The sequence below is a fragment of the Bos indicus x Bos taurus genome, chromosome 6 (genome assembly GCF_003369695.1).
Source record: "Bos indicus x Bos taurus breed Angus x Brahman F1 hybrid chromosome 6, Bos_hybrid_MaternalHap_v2.0, whole genome shotgun sequence".
NCBI lineage: Eukaryota > Metazoa > Chordata > Mammalia > Artiodactyla > Bovidae > Bos > Bos indicus x Bos taurus.
Window position 1 is genome coordinate 50125111 of NC_040081.1, and position 24403 is coordinate 50149513.

Sequence of the window (24403 nt, forward strand, 5' to 3'; positions counted from 1 at the left end):
CTTCTATTAACAGTTACCCAGACCTAGTCAATGGCATCATCTAGCCACAAGGGGGCTGAGAAGAATAATCCTATCCTAGGTCCAGAAGTTAGCAAGCAAATATTGTATTTGGGGAAAGGTCCCAAGGATTACCATATAAGGATGAGCATATATCACTGAAAAACTCATTGCTGGTAAAGTAGTTAATCAAACTTACTATATTATCCATCCTAGAAACATTCTACATTTTGTATTTTCTAAATTTTAATGGGTTAAATTTGATTGAGTCATGTTTTATATTACCTGGTATTGGTAATTAACATAAGTGATCTAGTTAGCATAGGTCAACATAGGGAATAAAATTTATAAAGCTAATTCATAATTTTCAACCATACTTAGTACAAGCAAGGTCATTTATTTGAGTATTATATTAATACAATCCATTATAATGAGATATTTTTTCCCCAAACCCTTAATATATTATCTAGGCTTAGAGGTCATTAGTCACAGTAGCATTTGGCATATCCTGCCACGGTAGTAAAGAAATGCCAAATGTCTCAGGTTCCTGGAAAGGGCATTGGAATGTTCAATTTTTACTATAGATAAAGACAGGGGACAGCCTCAGATGGTCAAAAATAATAGGATATACTGTTTTGACCTATCAAGGGTCTTTCTCCCAAAAACTCACCCAGATTTTGCAAAATACTGTTTTCCTCTCAAGCTTAGATATTTGCAAATGTATAAAAATTACCATAAAGTTGGAAAAATCCATAAATCATCTTGTAAATAAAAAAATGCGTTTGTCAGTTACAGTATCTGATTAGATATATTTCACATAAATTTTAAATCTATGTTATATTGAATATATTTTGACATTTAAAACTCTAGAAAAACATTCCCTCAATTTGTTCTGTGCTTAAAGTGAAATATTTCTATCAGGTGTCATTTTTAAACAAAAACACTACATTTAAATCAGCAAATCACACAGACTATAAACTAATATTTAAGTAAACTCTTAAAATTATTTTCATGAATTTCTTTTTCTCTTAAGTTTTTGTACTAGACTTACGGACATGTTTAATAGTTATTCAAATAGGCAGTATGAATCAGTTTAGTTCTTAGCTTGTGTTCTTCTACTACTGATATATTGCATTATATGGCTTTGCATTACATGATCTCATGATTTAAACCGTACAACTTGTTCTATTTCTTGACTGGAGACCAATTAAATAACCACTGATGCAAGCAGTTATTACCTGCTTAAAAGGAAATCTGTGGTTTCCTTATTTAAACTGCTGAGTTTTAATGTCCATCAAAAAGTCTGTTATTTCAATGAATAATTTAGCCATTTACGTATACTACACATTTTAATACTACAAACATGAATTTAAGACTGCAAAAGATTCCTGTAGTTTCTCGCAGTCCCAGGAATCAGAATCATATTTGCTGTAAGTCGAGTTATACTTACTATTAAAATGACAGGTTTAAGGGACAGTCATTTTTTATTATTTAGAGAAAGAAAACTAAAGTATCAAGTTTACCAGAAGTAGTTGGAGAAATGATTGATCGTAAAGACCTCAAAAACGTGTTTACACATACGTAAGTGGATACAGATGACCGAACATCGAAAAAGATAAAAGGTCAACGGATTTGGAGATGTAGGAGTGTCATTTCCTTAGTTTGTCCCTTGGTGGCGTTCTTGAGTCACTTTCTCCCTTCCCGTCAAACTGCTTTATATTTCTTTCCAGAACTGGCTATCATGTTTACTGTATTTAACCTTTTTTCTTGTATTATCGTAAATACAGCGTATATAATGAATGAAAGCCCCCCAGAGATCACATCTCTGGCAAGTACTTCTTTGTATTCATTCTAACCCATAAACTTTTGTTGTTGTTTTTCCTCTTCCTGCCTTTTCTTAAGGCTTAAACTACAACACGGACCCTGGATGCTATTTTTCAGCTCAGCACTGAATTTTTTTTTTACTGCAAAGCAGTTTTAAGTAAGCAAGGTTAGTCGATAAATTTAAAAAGAAAAACCAAAAACTACCGAGTATTGTAAGATATTGGCATAGAAAAGAAATCGTTGGCCGAGCTTTTATTGTCTATTAGAATGCAGTGATATTTCTATAATAAATTTTCCTTTTTAACCTTCGTTTCAAAGGGACATTTCTTTTTATTGTCCTTAAAAAAATTTTTTTAACATTCTCTCAGATACTTTAGTTCATACAAGGGATGACGTTGTATCTGATCAAGGCGGGTTTTAGGACACTGAACTCGTTTTCTCTAATTCTGGACGCCAAAGCAACAGCAGCGGCAGCGGGCTCTTTAATTTATTGCAGCCGGTTACACTTTCGATTCCATTTCCTTCTGAACCCTTTCCTCTCAGGTTGAGAAGATAAATGCAGCCTCGGGTTTGAAGGGCCGGGCGGGGTTTGTGGGTGGGAGCGAACCCGGATAACATATTCCCTTGGTGAGGTCTCGTACTGCGGGGGATATAGCCCCCCGGTTGCATTTAATGAAATTGCTGAGCACTTGTGACACTGGCTCTGAGACTGCGGAAATGGGGCGGGGGTGGGGGAATCGGCTTCTCGCCTCCATTCATCCTTCGCGCCGGCTGGAGGCAGGAGTTGGAGTGTCAGTCCCTAGACAGGGGGCGGAAGAGGACGGGAGCTCCGACCGCGGCAAGGGCGCTTGGAAAGCTCTCCTCACCTCGCCCACAACCCTACCCCGCCCATTCCGTTCCTTTTCCCAGGAACCCAACGAACGACCAGGCAAATCTGCCAACACTCCTGGGCTGCTCTGGAAAGGTCGGAGCCGGGGAACGTGGGGGAAGGGAGAAGCCAGAAGGCTTCAAGGCCTCGACAGTCTGGTCGCGCTATTCTCCATGCCCGGCACGTCGGACCCATTTCCCACGCCGGTTTGGCTGCGCCGCGGAGTTGGTAGGGATGAGAGTGGGGAGGGCGGGCTGGTGACTCGCAATGAGGAAACCACTCCACTGTGAAGGACGCCGCCCCCCCGCCTCCCCACTCCACCCCACCTCCCGGTCATCTGGAAGGAAATTTCAACGCTCTAGGGAAAAGCCGCCTACTCTCCCCCCCGCCCCCCCCCCGCCGCTGGTGTGCGCCTAAAGACTGCGCGTCAGAGCGGTGGGCGCACAGGCTTGTTCAAGTTTACAGTCTGGCGAGGCAAGAGGGAGTGTACAGTGTCTCTGCCTACGCGGCTGTCCGAAGTTTGCAAAATCTTAGGAAAGGCGGCGAAAGGACTGAGTTTACTGCACCATATTGCCGCGTATTGGAATGCGCGGGCTTCCGTCTTGGACCCTGGAAAAAACGGGACTGGGTGTCTCAGGGAGGCAGCGTTCTGATAAACCAGAGTTTGCTCAATATAAGGGGAATTTGGCTTTATTGACACTTAGTCTGCCGCTTCTGCGCTGCGGCGCCCGCCCCCGCCCCCCGGCTCTAGACTGCGGCGGTGAGCACTGAGTCTGCGCGCCGAGCAGTTCTCGCTGATGCTGCAGATATAGAGCGAAGAGGCTCCGGTGCCTGCGAGGGGTAGGAGGTGGAGGGACAGGGGGTGGGGAGGCGGATGGAAAGGCCGGATTCCCGGCCAGGCCTCAGAGGAGGAGCCACTACCCCCAGAGTGCTGCTGTTTTAGCAGACTGGAAAATACTCGCCAGCTCCCTGGCACAGACCACGATTGCTCCATCCTCCGCACCTCTACGATCCCCCATAGGGAATGCTTGGAAATCTCTGCCGCCTCGCCCCCCATTCTTGCTGGCTGCGCCCGGCTAACAACCGCGCGCTACGTCTGCTCAAAGACTTTATTGGTGTTTGTCTTTAAATCATTCCGCCGCCTCACGTAGGTACCGTAAAGGCAGAGTACTCACTCTGGCCGTATTTCTTTCTCTTTTCTTCTTTTCGCTTTAAATTTTCCTTTAAGTGGAGGACCTTTAATGCCTTTAAATTGAGCAAACCGGCTGAGGACTAACCAAAACCTAGTAGCAGCCCCCATTCTTTTTGTGAGATGGTAAGAATTCCCTCCAAGTATTTCCTACCCACTTCAACCGCTCCCCCCCAATCCTGGCTAGGCCCCCTTGTTTAACTGCCGCTGAAATAAATGAAGAGTAAATGTCTATAGTTCGGGAAACGCGACCAGACTTGAAATCCGATGAGGCGAGCTGCGGTGGCAGTGTCTGAAAAGCTGGGAAAGCCTCGCATGGGGGAACACCATCTACGTTCTAGTGGCACAAAGTCAAAAGAAGGAGAGAAAAGGAGCGAGGGACAGTTTGGTACACAAAGTTGACATTAAAGTTTATTTCCCTTTTATCCAGATAGGTGACGCTACACTTTGCCAGTTACTAAAAGCTGCAGGTTTCTGCTTAGAAAATAATATCGAGGCTTCCAACATGTGTTTATTCCCCAGGCGCGCGCACACACGGTCTACCCCGTAAGCAAGCACGGCGACAGGAATGCCAAGCATTTAAACAAAGACAGAGCACCCTCCCCCTCCCCAAACCCCAACCCTCCTAACTCTGCGCTCCCAAAAAAGGATCGCTGTCCCACTCTCTCAGGAGTTCGCAGTTCTCTCTTAACGACTGCAGCCCATCATGGTTTCTCAGAACACCAGCGTAAGCTCCCTGGCCACACGCTGGGTCCCCGAAGCCACAGCTGACCAAGCCTTAACCAAGAAGCTACTTCGCGAACCAGAGACAGTAGGGGGCAGGGATGAAGAACATACTCTGAGAAGGGGAAGGAGAAACGTTTGCTGACACAGGTTCGGCGCTCTCACACACGCTCTCGGCATTAGCTAGAGAGAGAAGGAAATTTACCAGCCCCAGGGAGGGAAAGCAAGTTCCCCCAGAAGGCAGCGGCTGCCCTTGCTGGGGAGGGAGAGGGACAAGCTTTGGCTTAAGGGTGACTTGTTAGGATTGCGCACACTTGGAGTGGCCCCCGGAGCTGAAGCTGGGCTTTCCGGAGCGGGGCGGCTGGGTAGTGCTCCCTCCTGTCTCCCTCCCCCTCGGTCCTCCTCCCTCCTTCTCTGAGTGTGTAGTTTCCACGGCTCCACTGCTACCGCCGCCGCAGTAGCGTCAGGGACAAGCTTGAGCCTCAAGCAAGGCAGAGAGCTCCCAGCAGCAACCATCACTTTGGGCAAACTTGCGGTTTCCGGCTCGCGACTGGCGAGCTGGAGCTTCCCACTTGCCATTCAGTGTCTTAGAGCCGTGGCAGCCAAAGAGGCGGCGGGAGCGCAAGCACTAGATTCTCCCAGACACCAGAGGGGACGAGACAACTGCGGAATTCACCCGCCGTGCCAGGGCACTTCCGAGGCAACAACCGACTGGCACTTTTTCTCCCCTTGGCAAACTGTGTGTGTGTGTGTGTGTGTGTGTGTTTTTTTTTTAAGCTTCTTGGCAGCTGTCTCTGACTCCACCTCCCCCCACCCCATGCCTTGTGCTTTTCTTCGGAAATCCGGACAGAATTGGGCATCTTTGTTAATTGCCGTTGGGGGAGCCCGGCTGGGGTCTTTCGCCAGGCCAGCGTCGCCTGCCCACCAAGCCTGGTTTGCTCACCTTTGAACTGCAAAGGGATCAAGTTCAGCTCGAGTTGCCTGTATTGGGACTGGGAGAAAGGAGAAGGAGCGTGAGGGAGAGAGGAGTGGGAGAAGGGGAAAGGGGAAACGGGAGGAGGGAGGAGGGAGGAGGAGGAGAGAGGGAGGGGAGGGATCGAGAGAGAGAGAGCGGGGAGAGAGAGAGGCTGCAATCTCCTCCCTGAATCGCGCACAGCGCTGCAGATCCCAGTGCTCTGACATGCGGGCCGAATGCAGGTGAGGAAAGGCACGGACTCTGCGGCTGCGAACCCAAACTTGGGCACCGCGCGGTGCGCACGGCTCAGCCTTCACCCCCGCGGGCGAACGGCTGCTGCGGTTTCAGGCGGCGGCTTCGAGACTAATGACCTTGCGCAGAGTTGTTAAGAAAAAAGAGAAACCCGAGCTCTCTGGGTGAGACGGGACCGACACTCAGGGCGTCTCTGAAGATGGCTCGGGCTGCTTTTCCGCGCACGGGGGGAACCCGGACGCGGACCGCTGTGTGACTCGAGTCGTCTCCACTGCACGGTGCCCGAAGCGACCTGCCGGGATTTTTCATTCTCGATCTGTTGACTGGCTCCCCCGCTGCCTGATCGGAGTCGGAGTTGAGACTGGCTTGTTGCTGGCCCTAGCACCTCTTGCAGGAAGCGACTCACGTTTGCCTGGGCAGTCGGAGCAGAAGCTGGGTCTGGAGTGAGTGGCTGGAACGTGAATTGGACTCAACTCGAGTAGCAGCAAAGACGAGCGGGATTGGCAGGCGGGGGAGGCTGCAGGCTCGCTCCCGGCCGCTTCCCGGCTCCACCGCCCGCCTGCCGGAGCGGTTCCAGCCCCATCCGACTGAGCAGTGACGGGAGCCCGGGTTCCTCTGCCGGTTGCGGGTATGACTCTGGGGGGGCGCCGAGCCCGCGGCGCGCAGTGTCCCGTGAACTGTGAGTACTGCGACTGAACGGCGGCTGGCTAGCGGGCGATTAGCACCCATTGCATAAATTATGAAACAATAACTTTCGGAAGAAGCAAGAGAAAGAGAGAGAAAAAAAAAAAAAGAAGAAGGATCTATCGCTGGTCCCCCCTGGCCGACTCTGGACGCTGCTCTTGCCCCCTCCCTACGTTCCCTCTTGCTTCTTTCCTTCCCGGAGAGGGGAGAGGACTGGGAGGAGGGCAGGCCACGGGCCCCAGAGGAGGGGGGCGCCAAGGGGCCGTAATTAGAAGGAGCAGTAGCAGCAGCAGCAGGAGAAGATGCTAAGGATGCGGACCATGGGATGGGCGCGCGCCTGGTGTCTGGGCTGCTGTCTCCTCTTGCCGCTCTCGCTCAGCCTAGCGGCCGCCAAGCAACTCCTCCGGTACCGACTGGCCGAGGAGGGCCCAGCAGACGTCCGCATCGGCAACGTCGCCTCGGACTTGGGCATCGTGACCGGCTCCGGTGAGGTGACTTTCAGCCTCGAGTCGGGCTCAGAGTACCTGAAGATCGACAATCTCACCGGCGAGCTGAGTACGAGCGAGCGGCGCATTGACCGCGAGAAACTGCCCCAGTGTCAGATGATCTTCGACGAAAACGAGTGCTTCTTGGACTTCGAGGTCTCGGTGATCGGGCCCTCGCAGAGCTGGGTGGACCTGTTCGAGGGTCGGGTCATCGTGCTCGACATCAACGACAACACGCCCACCTTCCCGTCACCCGTGCTCACGCTCACGGTGGAGGAGAACCGGCCGGTGGGCACTCTATACCTGCTGCCCACCGCCACCGACCGCGACTTCGGCCGCAACGGCATTGAGCGCTACGAGCTGCTACAGGAGCCCGGGGGCGGCGGCGGCGGCGGCGGCGGCGGCGAGGGCCGGCGCGCCGGGCCTGCCGACAGCGCCCCCTACCCCGGGGGCGGCGGGAACGGCGGGAGCGGCGGCGGCCCTGGCGGCTCTAAGAGGAGGCTGGACGCGCCAGAAGCCGGCGGCGGGACCAGCCCCGGCGGACGCAGCAGCGTATTCGAACTGCAGGTGGCCGACACCCCGGATGGCGAAAAGCAGCCGCAATTGATCGTGAAGGGGGCGCTGGACCGCGAACAGCGCGACTCCTACGAGCTGACCCTGAGGGTGCGCGACGGTGGCGACCCGCCTCGCTCCTCTCAGGCCATCCTGCGGGTGCTCATCACCGACGTGAACGACAACAGCCCCCGCTTCGAGAAGAGCGTGTATGAGGCTGACCTGGCCGAGAACAGCGCCCCGGGGACCCCCATCCTGCAGCTGCGTGCCGCCGACCTGGACGTGGGGGTCAACGGGCAGATTGAGTATGTGTTCGGGGCGGCTACCGAGTCCGTGCGGCGGCTGCTGCGCCTAGACGAGACGTCCGGCTGGCTCAGTGTCCTGCACCGTATAGACCGCGAGGAAGTGAACCAGCTGCGCTTCACGGTCATGGCCCGCGATCGCGGGCAGCCTCCCAAGACAGACAAAGCCACGGTGGTCCTTAATATCAAGGACGAGAACGACAATGTGCCGTCCATTGAAATCCGCAAGATCGGGCGTATCCCACTCAAGGACGGGGTGGCCAACGTGGCCGAGGACGTTCTGGTGGACACCCCCATCGCCCTGGTACAGGTGTCTGACCGAGACCAAGGCGAGAATGGAGTGGTCACCTGCACCGTGGTGGGCGACGTGCCCTTCCAGCTCAAGCCGGCCAGTGACACAGAGGGCGACCAGAACAAGAAAAAGTACTTCCTGCACACCTCGGCCCCTTTGGACTATGAGACTACCAGGGAGTTCAACGTGGTCATAGTAGCGGTGGACTCGGGCAGCCCCAGTCTCTCCAGCAACAACTCCCTGATTGTCAAGGTGGGAGACACCAACGACAACCCGCCTGTCTTTGGCCAGTCAGTGGTGGAGGTGTACTTTCCTGAGAACAACATCCCCGGAGAGAGGGTAGCCACGGTGCTGGCTACAGACGCGGACAGTGGGAAAAACGCTGAAATCGCCTACTCGCTGGACTCTTCCGTGATGGGGATCTTTGCCATCGATCCCGATTCTGGGGACATCCTCGTCAATACCATGCTGGACCGCGAGCAGACTGACAGGTACGAGTTTAAAGTTAACGCCAGAGACAAAGGCGTCCCCGTGCTACAGGGCAGCACCACAGTGATTGTTCAGGTGGCTGACAAGAATGACAATGACCCTAAGTTCATGCAGGACGTCTTTACTTTTTATGTGAAAGAAAATTTACAGCCCAACAGCCCCGTGGGAATGGTCACAGTGATGGATGCTGACAAGGGGCGCAATGCAGAGATGAGCCTATACATAGAGGAGAACAGTAACATTTTTTCCATTGAAAATGACACGGGGACTATTTACTCCACGATGTCTTTTGACAGAGAACATCAGACCACATACACTTTCAGAGTCAAAGCTGTGGATGGGGGAGATCCCCCCAGATCTGCAACAGCCACGGTCTCTCTCTTTGTGATGGATGAGAATGACAATGCTCCCACTGTCACCCTTCCCAGAAATATTTCCTACACTTTACTGCCACCTTCGAGTAACGTCAGGACAGTAGTAGCTACGGTGTTGGCAACAGACAGTGATGATGGCATCAATGCAGACCTTAACTACAGCATTGTGGGAGGGAATCCCTTCAAGCTGTTTGAGATTGATTCCACCAGTGGTGTGGTTTCCTTAGTGGGAAAACTCACCCAAAAGCATTATGGCTTGCACAGGTTGGTGGTGCAAGTGAATGACAGTGGGCAGCCTTCCCAGTCTACCACGACTCTGGTGCATGTGTTTGTCAATGAAAGTGTTTCTAATGCAACTGTGATTGACTCCCAGATAGCCAGAAGCTTGCACACCCCACTCACCCAGGATATAGCTGGTGACCCAAGCTATGAAATTAGCAAACAGAGACTCAGTATTGTCATTGGGGTGGTTGCTGGAATTATGACTGTGATTCTAATCATCTTAATTGTAGTGATGGCAAGATATTGCCGGTCCAAAAATAAAAATGGCTATGAAGCTGGCAAAAAAGATCATGAAGACTTTTTTACACCCCAACAGCATGACAAATCTAAAAAACCTAAAAAGGACAAGAAAAACAAAAAATCTAAGCAGCCACTCTACAGCAGCATTGTCACTGTAGAAGCTTCTAAACCAAATGGACAGAGGTATGATAGTGTCAATGAGAAGCTGTCAGACAGCCCAAGCATGGGCCGATACCGATCAGTTAATGGTGGGCCTGGCAGTCCTGACCTGGCCAGGCATTACAAATCTAGTTCCCCCTTGCCTACTGTCCAGCTTCACCCCCAGTCACCAACTGCAGGAAAAAAACACCAGGCCGTACAAGATCTACCACCAGCTAATACATTTGTGGGAGCAGGAGACAACATTTCAATTGGATCAGATCACTGCTCTGAGTACAGCTGTCAAACCAATAACAAATACAGCAAACAGGTAAGATGCATCCCACATATATTTAAATATCTAAGACAGGGCATCTTCTGCAAAGTCTTGTCTTCACTCTTAAAGCTATTAGTTAAGTTTTTAATAGCAGGAAATTAATGTTGGTGTAATTCTTATACCATTTATTTAGTAGAGGACATTTACAAAAGGTACACCACTATAGTTTGCACCTTATACCAGAGTGTACTAAGTTACAGAGGGAAACACTGTAAGTGGTATTTTATGCTTCTCTTAGTGTTTGACAATTCTAATTCATGCTACGTTTTTTGTTTCCAGATAAATATGTGTGAATTGTTTGGATGGCCAGTTTTAACCTAAAATTCTTTTCTTTTGTGCTACTAAGTGGATAATTTTATCCAAAGACAAAATTTCTAAAGTTACTACTGCTGTCTATGCAAATTGGACACTAAATAGTTTTAGCTACATTATACATTATGCAGAACTTTACAGATAAGCAGATGCTGATTCATGCAAATGAAGTATGAAGTCTGAGATATTGAAATGCTGACTGACAAAAATTCTGACTTAAAAATATTTAATGATATGTAAATGCCATAAAAAACTACATTTTAATATTGCAGTATCTATACAATTAGGCTTTTATGAGGATATGCAGTTGGCATTTGTAGTATATGTATTTGGTATGAAAAGTTCATAAGCAAAAGTAAATTGCATGAATCATGTATTATTTAAACCAAGTAACAAAAATGTTCATGTTTGGTGTAGTGTGTGTGAGAATATTTTGGTATGCATTGTGAAATATAGACACTATAAAGGTTTTATGGAATATTTGACACAGTTGTTTCTCAGTGAAATGTGGAAACTAAAAAAAAAAAGCAAAGTATATTCTGAGGTGAACTTCAGAAAATATATAATTTATTTTTGAAAGTTTTGTTTTGTGTAATATGTGTGTGAGTGTATAACTCACAAAGTTTACTTTTCTCACCCATCAACATTTGACACACAACAAATGAAAACCGTTTGGAAACTTCTGTATCTAAAGCTGTAGCAACTCTGCTAATAAAACATCACATATTTCTTACTGCCAGAACATTTCAGGAAACATATTTATGTCTGTCAAGCAATATCCAATAAACAGTGTTCTATTAAATATGTTTTGCATGTGGAATGTGTGATCTTAATTAAGGCAATGTAAAAAGTTTATTTTATAGCCTCACATTGTTAGGCTCACATTGAAGATGTTATTGATGGGCTCATTAAATGTATAGAAAAGAGATAAATATTAATTTCTTGTTGTTTTCTATAATTTTAAAAATAAGCATTATAAAGAAATGTTTTTGATGTATTCCTTTATTGTAGCTATTTGGATAAGGAGAAATAGACAGTATGCTTTTATATCCAGTTACCAAAGCAATCTAAGAAAACACAGGTTTGAACTACATTGAATTAAATGACTTTTATAAAGATGTCTTTTCAAGTACGTGAGTCTTATTTCCTTTAAACTGAAATATGCCAAGTGGAAAGTATGTTTGTTATTGCTTTACCTAGGCTTAGAGGCAGATTTCTATTTTGTTTTTGGTGCTTTTATCTGTTTTATAAACAAGGAAGATTCCAGTTAAAAGTAACAGCACTTTTATCACATTAGTTATAGAACCCACAAATAGAGATTTGTAGAGATTTCTTTAGAAAATGATAATTTGTTAAGAGAAAGCATGTGAAAAGATCTTTATGCAGAATACTTACTTCACTGTCATCTTAAAAGAACTTTGTATCCTGTGGTTGACTAACATTTGCATTCTAAATTATGTAATCTTAAACTTCTGAGTGGACATATCAAGTGGCAGATTTATAGATATTTTATACAACTACCTCCTATGTTCTGTTCTGTCACTTAAGTTTTATTTGACTCATCAAATAGGGTTAGCTCTATATTCTTAAATATTTAAAACAGCCAATATCAAGAGTGTGGTGGCATCCTGTCTAAAAGGCAAAGTGATATGCTTATAAATAAACTAATGTATGGTGTTAGTCTCTTAACTGAACACGGAAGTCCATATATCAGAAGAGAAAACCTACAAAGCCACTCAAATAAACCATGCAGTTTGCCAAAAGTAACTTCGGAAAACGTGTATGTTGTTAAGCACTTGAAAGATGTATAAAGTTTTAACCACGGTAAACAGCTGATCTAAAATGAAATAAAGGCAAATGAAATACATTCCCCTTAATGTAATTAGTGATAGTAATTGATATGCTTCATCTACTCAGTATTGCTGTCAGGAGACAAGGGATCCATTTACAAATTTACATTCTGTTTTGACATCTGGCATAATGAGATCTTTTTTGTTCTCATTTTTGTTTGTGCTGTAGATAGATGATTTTCTATATTTATTTTTAAAAGATATTGCCTTTTAAAACATAACCAAAATGTATTTTCTTTGATTAAACCTGAACTTTTTTTTTAATTCAGAGTTTTCTTATAATTTCTCCCATTTAATGCTGAATTTATGTAAAGAAAATCTTGAGAGTTGCCATTTTTAAATTTTGTATGGTAGGGATTAATTAAAAAATAGAAGATTTTGTCTGACATAAAGCCTTTATTAATTTATAATTTTCCCAAATTACCTTATTATAGTTCCTTATTTGTGATACAATGAAAATGATGTCTATTCCAGTGTTTTTATCATCTTGAGAATAAGTGTTGCTCCTAAGTTCTGTTAATGGTTAGGCTCTAATGAGTTAAACAGCTTTGTAGAAATGAAAGTTTGTAAAAAAATGCCCCCTCCTCTTTTTTGTTTGTTTTCATGGGTTCTAGAGACAGTCAAATCAATCTTCTATAGTTATTCCTGGGCAGAATCTGGGAGATAATGTGTTGCAGAGATACTGGAATTATTTCAGAAATCCGCACATTTGATGACGTAGCCCAGGTTTTCATACTTTAGGCCTTTGCAATTCAAACAAGAGCCCTTGTTCTCAACTAAATAATGTGTCTAATTGAGAAAAATAGGGATCGTTGATAGCATTAAGTATCCTATCCACCTTTTCATTTCATTCTTCCTTTACTTGGTAAATCTGGCCTTGGTGGTTGTTAAAGTTTTGTGACCTGGAAGTTCAACTGTGCTTTTGATTTGTAATGAAAGCAGAAGCATTCTGTTTTCTATTCATTTTACTACGTGTTAAGTATTTTTCAATTGTCTTAAAAATAATATAATTTCAAAAGATTAATAGACAATATAAAACTATAGTTCCTACTTTGCATATTATTTTCAACTCCTGTCAAGCTTGTCTTTGCCATGATGTTATTTAGATAACATACTGGCAAGTAAAAATTTTATTTTATTTAGTAAATGGAAGGTAATGTACTTTACTTTTGGCAAGCAGATAGAGGATACAGCTTGAATAAACATTAACTTAAAACTCTATTTGTAGCTGATCCTGAAATACTCAAGAAAAATTCATATTAACTGCAGTGACAGTTTCCTTTGCCTAAAAGAACTGCTGAATGTCGTCAGAATAATGTTCCCTTTAATTGATCAATTTGTGGTCAATATATCCATTATATACTTTGTAAAGATATGGCAGAAATTATTTTTTTAATTACTTAGATTTTGGAAGCACGAAATGACTTGCCATCATCTATTACAGTTCTAAGCACTAAGAAAACTGAGTATCGATTTATTTGTGAATGTATGTTATACCATATGTATTATAGTGGAAATGCATTTGCATGGTGGTGCCAACCACAGCTTTCTGCTTTAACTCCATAAGCATTACTTCTACAATATGGTTCTGCTATCTATGACCAAGGACACTTTGAAGAGGCAGAATGAATCTGCATATGGTGGGATTTCTGTTACATATGGCTAGAAATCATAGACAAGAGGCTAGTGACTGATGAAAGTTAGACAGTGTCTTTAGTCAGGAGCTATCTACCAAACAGTTCTTGGCTTTCTGGATGTCTGTGAATCAAGGAAACGGTCATTCACTGATTTGATCTGCAATGAATATACAGGTTTTTTGAAGTCCAGGTATGACTATTTGAACCTTATCTCAAACTTCTCCTAAGTCAGTTAATGAATTTGACCTAAGACCACAAAATCAATTTAATAATTGTAAGTAAATCATGCAGCTGGACAACTGTAACAAAAACATTCTTTCTTGTTATCTTTTATTTTTGAGTAAGTACATATCTCATGTGGAAAAGCATACTCCTGTGATAAATACGTATCATAATCCCTCTCTCTCTCTTGCTCTCTCACACACACCCATACAGACACACAAACAGATGTATTCATGTAAACTAACTATGGTGCCATTAAGCTCTTATTTACTGTGATATTCATACATTGATATGTAGAAGAGACTTAAACTTTAAACACAAACAAAACTGACATAAAATATATCATAATCAAATGTTTAATGTCAAAATTTCTAGAGATATCACATTTTACAATTAAAAGATATTAACCAAACTGATCTCCTCATTTTGTAGAAGAAACTGAGGCTTAGTTTGCAAGTTATTTGACTGAGATAGTAAGATTATCAGGGATATAATGTGGACTAGAGTCCAACTCATGGAATGCAGAGTCCAGTATTCTTTTTTTAATCATTCTACCAGTAGGAAAAAAAAAATTAAATTTCTGTAACTTTTTCTGTATGTATTTCAATAGTGACAGAAATCTCTTGAGGTTTTCTTATGTAGGTATAACTATATATTTGGCTATCAAAACTGATTTTTTTTAGCAGTAATATATAACTCTGCTTTGGGTTCTAGTTTTTATCTGTAAAATTATTGGGGAAATTGTATTCCAAATTTTATAGATTTTTAACAGAAAGTCATAGTTTTTCCCCCTTATATAAGATAGCAATTGATGGCATTCATTAAAATAACTTAACATGGTTTAGAACATATATTCAACAAGTTAAGAGGATTTTTCATTTTAGCAGAACGATGACAGTAGACATAAGCTCCTATATAGCATTTAGTATATCCTCAATAAAAACGTATTTGTAATGGAAATGAATAAAGCTTTCTATATGTTGTTTATGAAAAAAAAACTTTCTATGCATTCTAACTGGGATGATCTTTTACTTTTTCCATCAATAGTGATGATCCCTTTGGCTTCTACACTGTTTTTCATTTTGCAACTTTGCAGACGCACTTTACTTGAATAGCGTCATTAACACACAATTGTGGACTATTTTTTTTCATCTATTTTTTTAAAGAAAGTGCCATTTTATTATTTTTCAATTGAATTGTTTCCTTGGTAGGCAGTTTACCAATCTAGCTTTTTCATTCTAAATTTAACCTATTGGTAAAATACAAATTGGTGAATTTATTAATTTCAAATGTAAAACCCATACTGTTTTTAAAGCTAAATAAAATGTAACAAAACCATTGCTTTATCATAGCCACTAATGCCCTCAGATATTTTAACATTCCTTTTCCTAGAAGAGGATGGTAGTAGAGGTTATATATAGAAAATTTACTATGATAATTGTTTAGAGTTTTACGTTTAACCTGTATATAACCAAATTCTAGGTTATAGCAAAGCTCGTCATCCATTTGTTTACATTTATGACTATAGAAATAGTAGAATCTTTGTGCATATATATATATATATACACGTATATATGTGTGTGTATGTGTATATATATATACACATATACATAAAGAGAGAGTCAGCTTTGCTTTTCTATCTTATTTATTTTAAAAGCCCTTAGAATCTTTTCTAAAGCAGTGACTCTGTTTCAGAACATTACACAGTGCTTTATTTAGCATTAGTGTTGTGGGAGAAATCACATTCCAAGAAGAATTGAGCTGAAACCACAAAAACTAATCTTAATTATCACTTCTGGTGAATTAATGTTCTAAAGGCAGATAAAGGGTTATTTTCAGGAATTTAGTGATGTTTGTATTGAACTCTACAATACAATGCTGTTTATAAACAACAACTTAAAACTATTACAGCTTCCAAGTAGGATTCATCCAAGTTGACTTTTTCCCACCTGGATGTATTTATTATTTACAAACACATAATTTGCAAATAAAAATTCTCTTCTCCAAAACCTCCACCACAACATTCCAATTTTGGGCATAAGCCATTGGGGAAATTTCTTCATAGAGTTTTTTTTTTTTTTTTACCTGCATAAATCTTTATTTTCCTTCTTTCAGATGCGTCTACATCCATACATTACTGTGTTTGGCTGAATTCCACTCAAATATGATGCTCCATTATGCACCATACTCTGATGACCTTGCTACTTCGAAACCTGCTGGAGCCTGCCCTTGGCCGTGGGGTGTCAGCCAATCACTGCTTGTTCCATTTGTTGTGCATTTGATTTTCTTTTTTTTTTTTTTTCTCATTTAAGGAAAAACAGTATTGAAATAAATAAACTTATAAAAGAAACAGTATTAATAAAGAAATGTGCTATTAGTGGGTGTCATTTACCAGGAACTACATTCTCAGAGAGGTAGTTATCAGAATTTAATAATGAAGTCTTTAAAAAAAAATCTAAAAATGTATTTCAACAATGATTTTAAGACTCTGGCTTTGTGTAAACCAAGGAAAAGTAAGTCTATGAAGTCTCTGTCTATAATACATTAAATAATGACTATGAATAAAATCCTAAATTACTCAATAGTTTTAAAGTGTTACATATTCAAAGCCTTTTCCAGACCAGGGAGAGAGTTCTGTTAGAGTGAAGGGTAGTGTCTCTTGCGCATTCTGTGTGTGTATTTCTAAATGCTACTGTGTGTGTTTGTGTGTGCTCCCACAGTTTATATGCAAAGACTTTGAGCAACATTTATAAAAAGTATTTTCTCTAAGACAAATTCAAGAGATTTATTTTGTGCTTACCACAGGCACTGCCAGTGGATTGTTTTTTCTCCTAATCTTGAAATATTGACCAAAATATCTGTAGAATTTTCATGACTTTGTTGTTGTTGTTGTTAAATTTCCTAAGAAAATTTAGAACCTTTGAGTTAGATTCACAGAAGTCATCGTGGTCACATTCAGAAGGAAGATGTAGCTACCTATTTTTTTCAGTTTTCGTTTATCAGAAGACTATTCTATTTGATGTCAGGTAACATAAGTTCAAGCAACTTCTGAGAATTCAGCATGTCATATATTTTTGAGAAAGCAAGTAGCTGAATTTTAGTTATACAAATAGTAATTTTCTAGGTAAGTCAAGAATTCTCTGTATGTTTCCTCTAACTCTCTTTGTATATTTATGTCTCTGTTTGTTATGTTGTATGTGTTTGTGTGCCTAAAATAAGTGTTCCATATATAAACTTTGATAATTTTGTAATATATTTATCATACCATCTTCCCTATTAAAGTTTTCCCCAAGTTTTGAGATACTGACCAAGAATTCTAGATTCTTGAGAATTTTTTGGTGAATTATTGTCAATATAAAAGCCTTTTAAGAAAAAAAAATATTGGAACAACATAAATATACAGAGTGATAAGAAATGCTCACTAACACTTCTAAATACTAAAGCATGTATTTCAAGTTGTTTATTTTATTAGCTATTTATTTAATTTTGCAAAAAGGAAATTTTCAGAAATATCACTGAGACTATAGTGAAATTCTTCAATAAAACCTAATTATCATCAATCTCTCATTTTGTTTTGAGCACAGGACCAGTGTAAGAAACTGGTAAAAAACAAAAACTTCTTACCACTTTTGGCTTCTTGGAAATATTACGTTTTCTCAATCTAAAGTAGTAAGCTTCCTTATATGTATACTTAAACAAAATCCTGTACTGAATCACATCAACTCAAAGACAAGTTACAGCCAAAAAAAAAAAAAAAACAAACAGAAAAAAATGTCCAGAATTTTGGGATACACTAATGTGTAGCCACATGGAGTGGATGTTTATGAATACCTTCACAAACAGCATTCTGAGGCACAATTTTGCAAACTTGGGTATATGAATCAATTTGTGAATTTCTACTACAATCTGAAAGATGCAAAATAAAGCAGAAAAAATTCAAGTAGGCCATTCATACAGTGAGGCTAAATATTTTCTTGTGCAATCCTTATTTCAGTTGTGTTTGTATGCCTCCATTACTCCCTGCTTTTGGTTGCTATGTAAAAAATTTGTCTTATTGTGGAAGTAGCCCAAAAGGAATGAGAACCACCCCTTTAGATTGTTCCACATGGTAAACAATGGCTATTTACTGTTATGATTAGAAAACATAATAAATCAAAACAAAAAAGTACTAACAATCCCAAGGATTTTAGTGTGCTTAAAAGCTGAATCAGAATAATCAACAGCAGCAAGCTATGAGATGTCTATTACCATCCCTCTAGTGTTTTCTTATTTTTTTTTTTCCATCTTTGAACATTTTGCCATTGGTTCCTGTCCCTGCACAGACTTCCCCTCTGCCCTAACTAACCCCCTGCTCCCAAATGTTCTCCACCTCAGATCTCCTGACCACTCTCCTTTTCAGTTACTGGAATTTACCTTTTAGGGAGGTGCCTATGGACAAATCGAAATGGACTCAGAGCAGTCCACCACCTTATATCTTTCAGCATTTGGATATTTTATTTTAAATGACAGCGCAATACTTCATTCTCCATTATAAAAACTAAAGAGGAATATGAGGATGTTAGAGGCTGATTTAAGTAAAGTTTATTTACTTTAACACATCCAATATCAGCTGATACTGAGTATGCAAAGAAAAATAAGATAAGTCTTTGTCTTCATGGAATTGATGTATTATAAAGAAGATTACAGAGCAGAAAAATGATAGATTGTGTTTGCCTTATGCTTCTAAAGTTTCAAATCATTGAACTCATGTTTGCTCCTCAGAGCAATCTTTGAGGAAAAGCACCATTATTATTGCTGAGGTAAGGAAACTGGAGTAACGAATAGCTTTTTCAGGACCCTGATGGAACTAGCAAAGAACTTTATCAAGTCTTGGAAGAAATAGCCAGTCAGAATTCAAAAGTACTGAACGCATTTGGTGGAAATGGTGAAATTTGTGCTTTTGAATATAGTATATTTTTAGACTTACCTGGGTAAACTCTTCCCAAAAGAATTAGAACAAACCCAGTTTTTCAAACTTGTTCTAGTCACAACCTACACTTTATACTATCAAAAAAAGTGTTGTGGGTATAACTTGAAGATCTCATCAGTTACCCTATTTTGTAAACAACAGCCCCATATGAGATTAAAAACAGACAAATTTCAGGAATTAGGTAAGCAACCAAGATTATCATTTATTTTTGAGGCTATCTCTAGAAAAACTACTGATATCCTCCAGAAGTAATTAATTCCACAGTTTGAAATGTCTCCGGGAATAATTTCTATCTGTAATTTTGAAAAACGCTTTTCTTGGTTGTGTATAACTTTTGTAATCCACCTATTTTATAGAGAATAGGTTGATTTGCTTTCTCTTTTATACACTACGCAAGGCTTTGTAATTAAAATGATGGGTAAAACAAAACTCTTTAGTGCAAAAATAATATACTACCACTTAAGGCAAGGGATAGGTGAAGCTCAGAGAGACTGCCCCCAAGTTTGTCTTGTTCATCAAGATATTCCCAGTGCCTGCTAGAGTGCTCAGCATACAGGAGATACCCCTAAATATTTGTGAAACAAACAATGATCAAAGGGCCTGGGCTTTAGTGCTAAGTAGCCTGAAAATCCATCCACATCAGATCACTGAACTGTGGCATGACCTCTTTTATTTCAAACTCTGAGAACATCCTAGTTGTTATTTTCTTTCCCTGCTGGGTGATGTCTCCAGGATAAAGGACTACCTGCCGGGTTGGCTCGAGTCCCTGCTTTCTCTGCAGGATGTGTGTCTCTTGTTTCTGTACCAAATGAGCAATTCTCTGATTCCCCCTCCTGGCTTCTTCTTAGTGGTGTTATAAACACCAAACTCTTCAAAAAGATTAAACTAAAGCAAATGTGGGAGGGAGGCACTGGTCACACGGTAGACTTCTGGTATATTTTGAGGGGCTGTGAAGAGGTGTGTAGACATATGGGTTTTCAGGATTTTTTGGGAGATCCTCATCTGTGAGGAAATATGGATACATGCACGCCCATGCACATGCATGGGTCTCTGTATTCGTCAATTTATATATCCCTGCAAGCATTATTCATTCACTGTGCCAACCTATGCTCACTGATAATGTATTATTTTTTTTCCATTTTCATTCTGATTCTCCCTGGGGAGCAGTTGTTTTTAAAGATGAGAGTCTAGCATATCTGTAAAGAGAAACATGTACTTGATGTACTCAGGAAAGAAGTCTAGGAGAGGGGATATGTCCTTCCTGTGGACTGATGGGCAGTGAAGCTGAGAAATGCCTTACAATTCAAAAGCACTCCTTAGAAGTCCTGAGATTCTAAGAAGTGCCTCTTTTAAATTGCACATAACCTCTGAAGGAGTTGATTCTGTCTTTGGCACACCTGGGTGTAAATTGCTCTAAGCAGATAATGAAGTCAGCACCTCCCAAAGATCAATAGTTCTTAAGAAATGGGGATTTTGATGAGGACCCTGAGGAAGGGTGAACAGCCTTCCCTAGTTTAGAAGACTGAGAACTCTTTTAAGGCACCATGTGTCTCGGACTCCAGCTGGGAGTCGGGAGGTAAGATAAGATTATAGCAGCAAAGGGTATTCAGTCCTGATAAAAGCAAATGTTTGTGTCCTTGATTTTGTGACCAGAGGGATGACACTAGATGTCTCGGCTTTATATGACAGTAAGACTGGTGTTAAAAAGTAGTCAATGTTTACTTTCTCCCATTTCTACTAGTTGTTTTGTTTGGTTTTGGTTTTGGTTTTCAGCCTGCAGTATCAGTGTTCTCTATCTTCATTCATTTTCTACCCCAGTACATTCGTGAGAAAAAGAGGAACAAAGAAAGAGAAAAGAAGGCGGAAAAATGCAACCACTGCGTGGCCGTACACTCACCTTCTCCCTATTATTATTGTTAGACTACTGTAATCAAAATAGTTGCCATATTATTGCTGTGTAGCTGTTTCTTATCCTAATTTAATTAAATTCTCAGAAATTGAGTGCTATTAGGTCTTTATTGGGGTTTTTGCCTGGAGAATCCCATGGACAGAGGAGCCTGGAGGGCTACAGTCCTTAGGGTTGCAAGGAGTCAGACACAACTGAGCAACTATCACTTTGACTTTCACTTCAGGTCTTTACTAAGGGCTTCTCAGGTCGCTCGGTGACAGAGAATCTGCCAGCCAAGCAGGAGACACAGGTTTGATCCCTGGAGAAGGAAATGGCAACCCATTCCAGTATTCTTGTCTGGAGAATCCCATGGACAGAGGAGGAGTCTGGTGGGGTACAGTGCATGGGGTCGCAAAGAGTCAGACAGGACTTAGAAACTAAGCAACAGGATCAAAGGTCTTTCCTATAGATATCCCAGAAAGCTGAATTTTTAACACTTCCCCCTTCTCAATTCTGACTGCAGAGGGTAGGTCAGGCTACAAAAGACTTGAAGTTTAGAGCCCCTGAAATTCCTAACTTCTGCTTACTGGTTTGGTTTTTGACAGCCTCTGACAAAGTAGAAAAGTAAAGCCTGATAAGGTGATAGGAAAATCTGCCTTTTGCCCCAACTGTGTCACTCACTGGCCAGTGCGCCCTTGTATAAGTAAGTCCTTTCAAGTCCTGAAGCCTCTCAAACTCATCTTCTGTCATTTTACATAATAACCCTTGCTCTGATTATATGACAGGGTTTATGAGGGTCACATAAACTGTTTGGGACTTATAAAACACTACTGTAACTTGAGATAGTATTTCTCCATATCTATGAATTTCTCTAAGCCCTACTTAAAGTTCATTTGCACTTTTGGAATATTTTCACTATCTGTAATATTATATGAAAAGTTTTTTTTTTGTTTTGTTTCAGTTTCTTGGTGCTTTGTGTTTGTTTTGTCATAATCACTTATTCGAAGCCTCTGATGTTCTCTTATCCTGGTTGATTTCTTTGAAGTAATGTTGATCAAGGTGCAACTAGGGTGTGTACCTATCCATAGACCAGGAGACACTGGGTTTTGTCCAAAGTCATTGCAGAGCCTATGACATCTAAATGGGAAAAGGGAAAAGAAATAGTTTATTGCTGCAAAGCAAGTAGCTTAGGAAAGACTCACAATAGTTTGTATCCATTTTGATACTTTTTAAATAAATTTACTACTTTTTAACAGTCCTTTCCTCTTCCATTCTGTATTTCCTGGAAGTTTTTCTTCCATTCCTCATATCCAGTCTCTAACATTGAATGATCATTTATTGAGCTCTAGTTCTGTGTCAATCACTCTGCAACGGTGTCTATACCACATTATAACATTGACTTCTCCTAACAGCTCCAGGAGACAGGTTCCGTTATTTGCTCCTTGTGACACATGTAAGTGGGGAAAAAACAACCTCATAGGTCCCATCCTCTCTATATAAAGCAGGTGCATTCAGCTACTTGCAGTCAACTCTCCTCCAAAATAATTCTCTCTCCAAACCTGAAAGTTATCATTAGCACAGTAAAATCACAGTAAAATCCTGATAGATTTTAATTTATGTGCTTTTGTATTTAGGCTTTTGTGTGCGTTTTGTTCTAGTCCACAATACCTGCTGTGTATCCCCAGCAGTCAAGACAGAGTCTGTGTTAGTCCACAAGGTCTGCCATAACAAAATACCAGAGACTATGTGCCTTAAACCACAGTAATTTGTTTTTTCACAGTTCCAGAGGCTAGAAGTCCCAGATCAAGGTGCCAGCAGATTCACAGAGAGCTCTAGTGTTCCTTTCTCTTCTTCTAAGGAAACCAGTTCTATCAGATTAGGGCCTTAACCCTTCTGATATCATTTAACCATAAATTAGCCTCAGAAAGATTCTAATTTTTGTCAGGTCTTCAACATATGAATTTCTAGGGCACACAATTCACTCCAAAATAGAATGTATTCTTAAAGGCCGTGCGCTCATCTTGTCCTGCCAGAACACTAGAATGTGTTCTTGACTGGAGCAGAACACATTGGGCTGGACCATTGTTTCTTCTTGAGCTTGTCATTCACCACATACAGTCTGTACTTTCATAGTAAAGAAGTTAAAAGAACCTTCCATTTTAAACCTTTCCATTTTACAAGAACCTTTTTTTCTATCAATTTCCTAAAGCAGCCCTATAGATATGTTCTTGGCAATGATGAAAAATTACTATAGCTTTTGTGAAAAAATATGAACGTATAATGGGTATGCATGTGCATAAAATTTGAAGTTCATTTTTTAGCTCATTATGTCTGTCTAACTTTTTACGCACATCATTGAATGCTTTTTGCACTTTTAAGTTTTACAGGGATTTGTGATATTAAATGGGGCTTTCCTGGTGACTTAGATGGTGATATTAAATACCATCTTAGTTATTTTAATTTTGCCAACTGATATAAGTTCATGCAGGTATAGTAATTATGTAAAATCAATATTTGTATAGAATAGTCCCAAATTGTTCCACAAATGTAACAGCATTTTTTAAAATGATGATGTTAATATTTAGTCTAAAATATCTAGTATATTATTAGCATTAAAGTTCAAATAAAAAATAATAGGAGTTAAAGGGTGGAGGGAGTCGGTTGAAACAGCAATAATATAGGCTTACTAATCCTTTTCAAGGACAGTGTCAGTGGATTATCATGCATAGTGGTATGATTGATCTGACAAAGATCCAGTGAGTCTGATTCCCCCTAGCAGTTAGAAATTGCCAAACATTTAACCGAGGCTGATCCCACACTCTGAGTGACTCTTCACAAACTATTATTATGTATGCATGCAACACGGTACATCAATACAAATCCATGGACACATCAAGTTGTTCCCCCCCCCCACTGTGTCTTTTCATTTTCATAATAAAATTAAGAATTCATGTGATAAAATACATAATGAGATAATGAGTAGCCTGGGAACTGGAGAAGGCAATGGCACCCCACTCCAGTACTCTTGCCTGGAAAATCCCATAGGCGGAGAAGCCTAGTAGGCTGCAGTCCGTGGGGTCACAAAGAGTGGAACACGACTGAGCGACTTCACTTTCACTTTTCACTTTCATGCACTGGAGAAGGCAATGGCAACCCACTCCAGTGTTCTTGCCTGGAGAATCCCAGGGACGGGGGAGCCTGGTGGGCTGCCGTCTATGGGGTCGCACAGGGTCGGACATGACTGAAATGACTTAGCAGCAGCAGCAGTAGCCTGGGAACTATATATATATATATATATATATATATATATCCATTGGGCTGTAGGAAATGGTGATATTTTAGGTATAACACAGGATAAACCCATCAATGACAGAAAAAGGAAGCTCTTTTCTCTGTCCTTTATCAGAATTTCTAAGCAATGGAGCATAACGACCAAATAGATCTTTCCTAAGAAGTACAAACTTTCTGAGCTAACTTTACATTTGACCCCCAATATTAAAAACGGCAAGTTAAACAGTTGTTTTGTTCAAGGAAATGGCAAT

The 24403-nt window shown here is 41.3% G+C and overlaps 1 protein-coding gene across 9 annotated transcripts in view; it reads left to right on the forward strand.

Moving 5' to 3' along the window:
• Window positions 1-3565: 3565 nt before the first annotated feature.
• Window positions 3566-24403, forward strand: part of PCDH7 (protocadherin 7) — a 475601-nt gene continuing 454763 nt past the window's right edge. For 4 of the 9 annotated variants that reach the window (XM_027544224.1, XM_027544226.1, XM_027544227.1 and 1 more), the window contains exon 1: window positions 3566-9977. In XM_027544224.1, coding sequence (XP_027400025.1) covers window positions 6795-9977 — 3183 coding nt within the window. In that variant the 5' untranslated portion in view covers window positions 3566-6794. Of the gene's footprint in view, window positions 9978-16119; window positions 20975-24403 lie in introns of those variants that run through there. The other 5 variants (XM_027544222.1, XM_027544223.1, XM_027544225.1 and 2 more) reach the window with 2 other exon arrangements.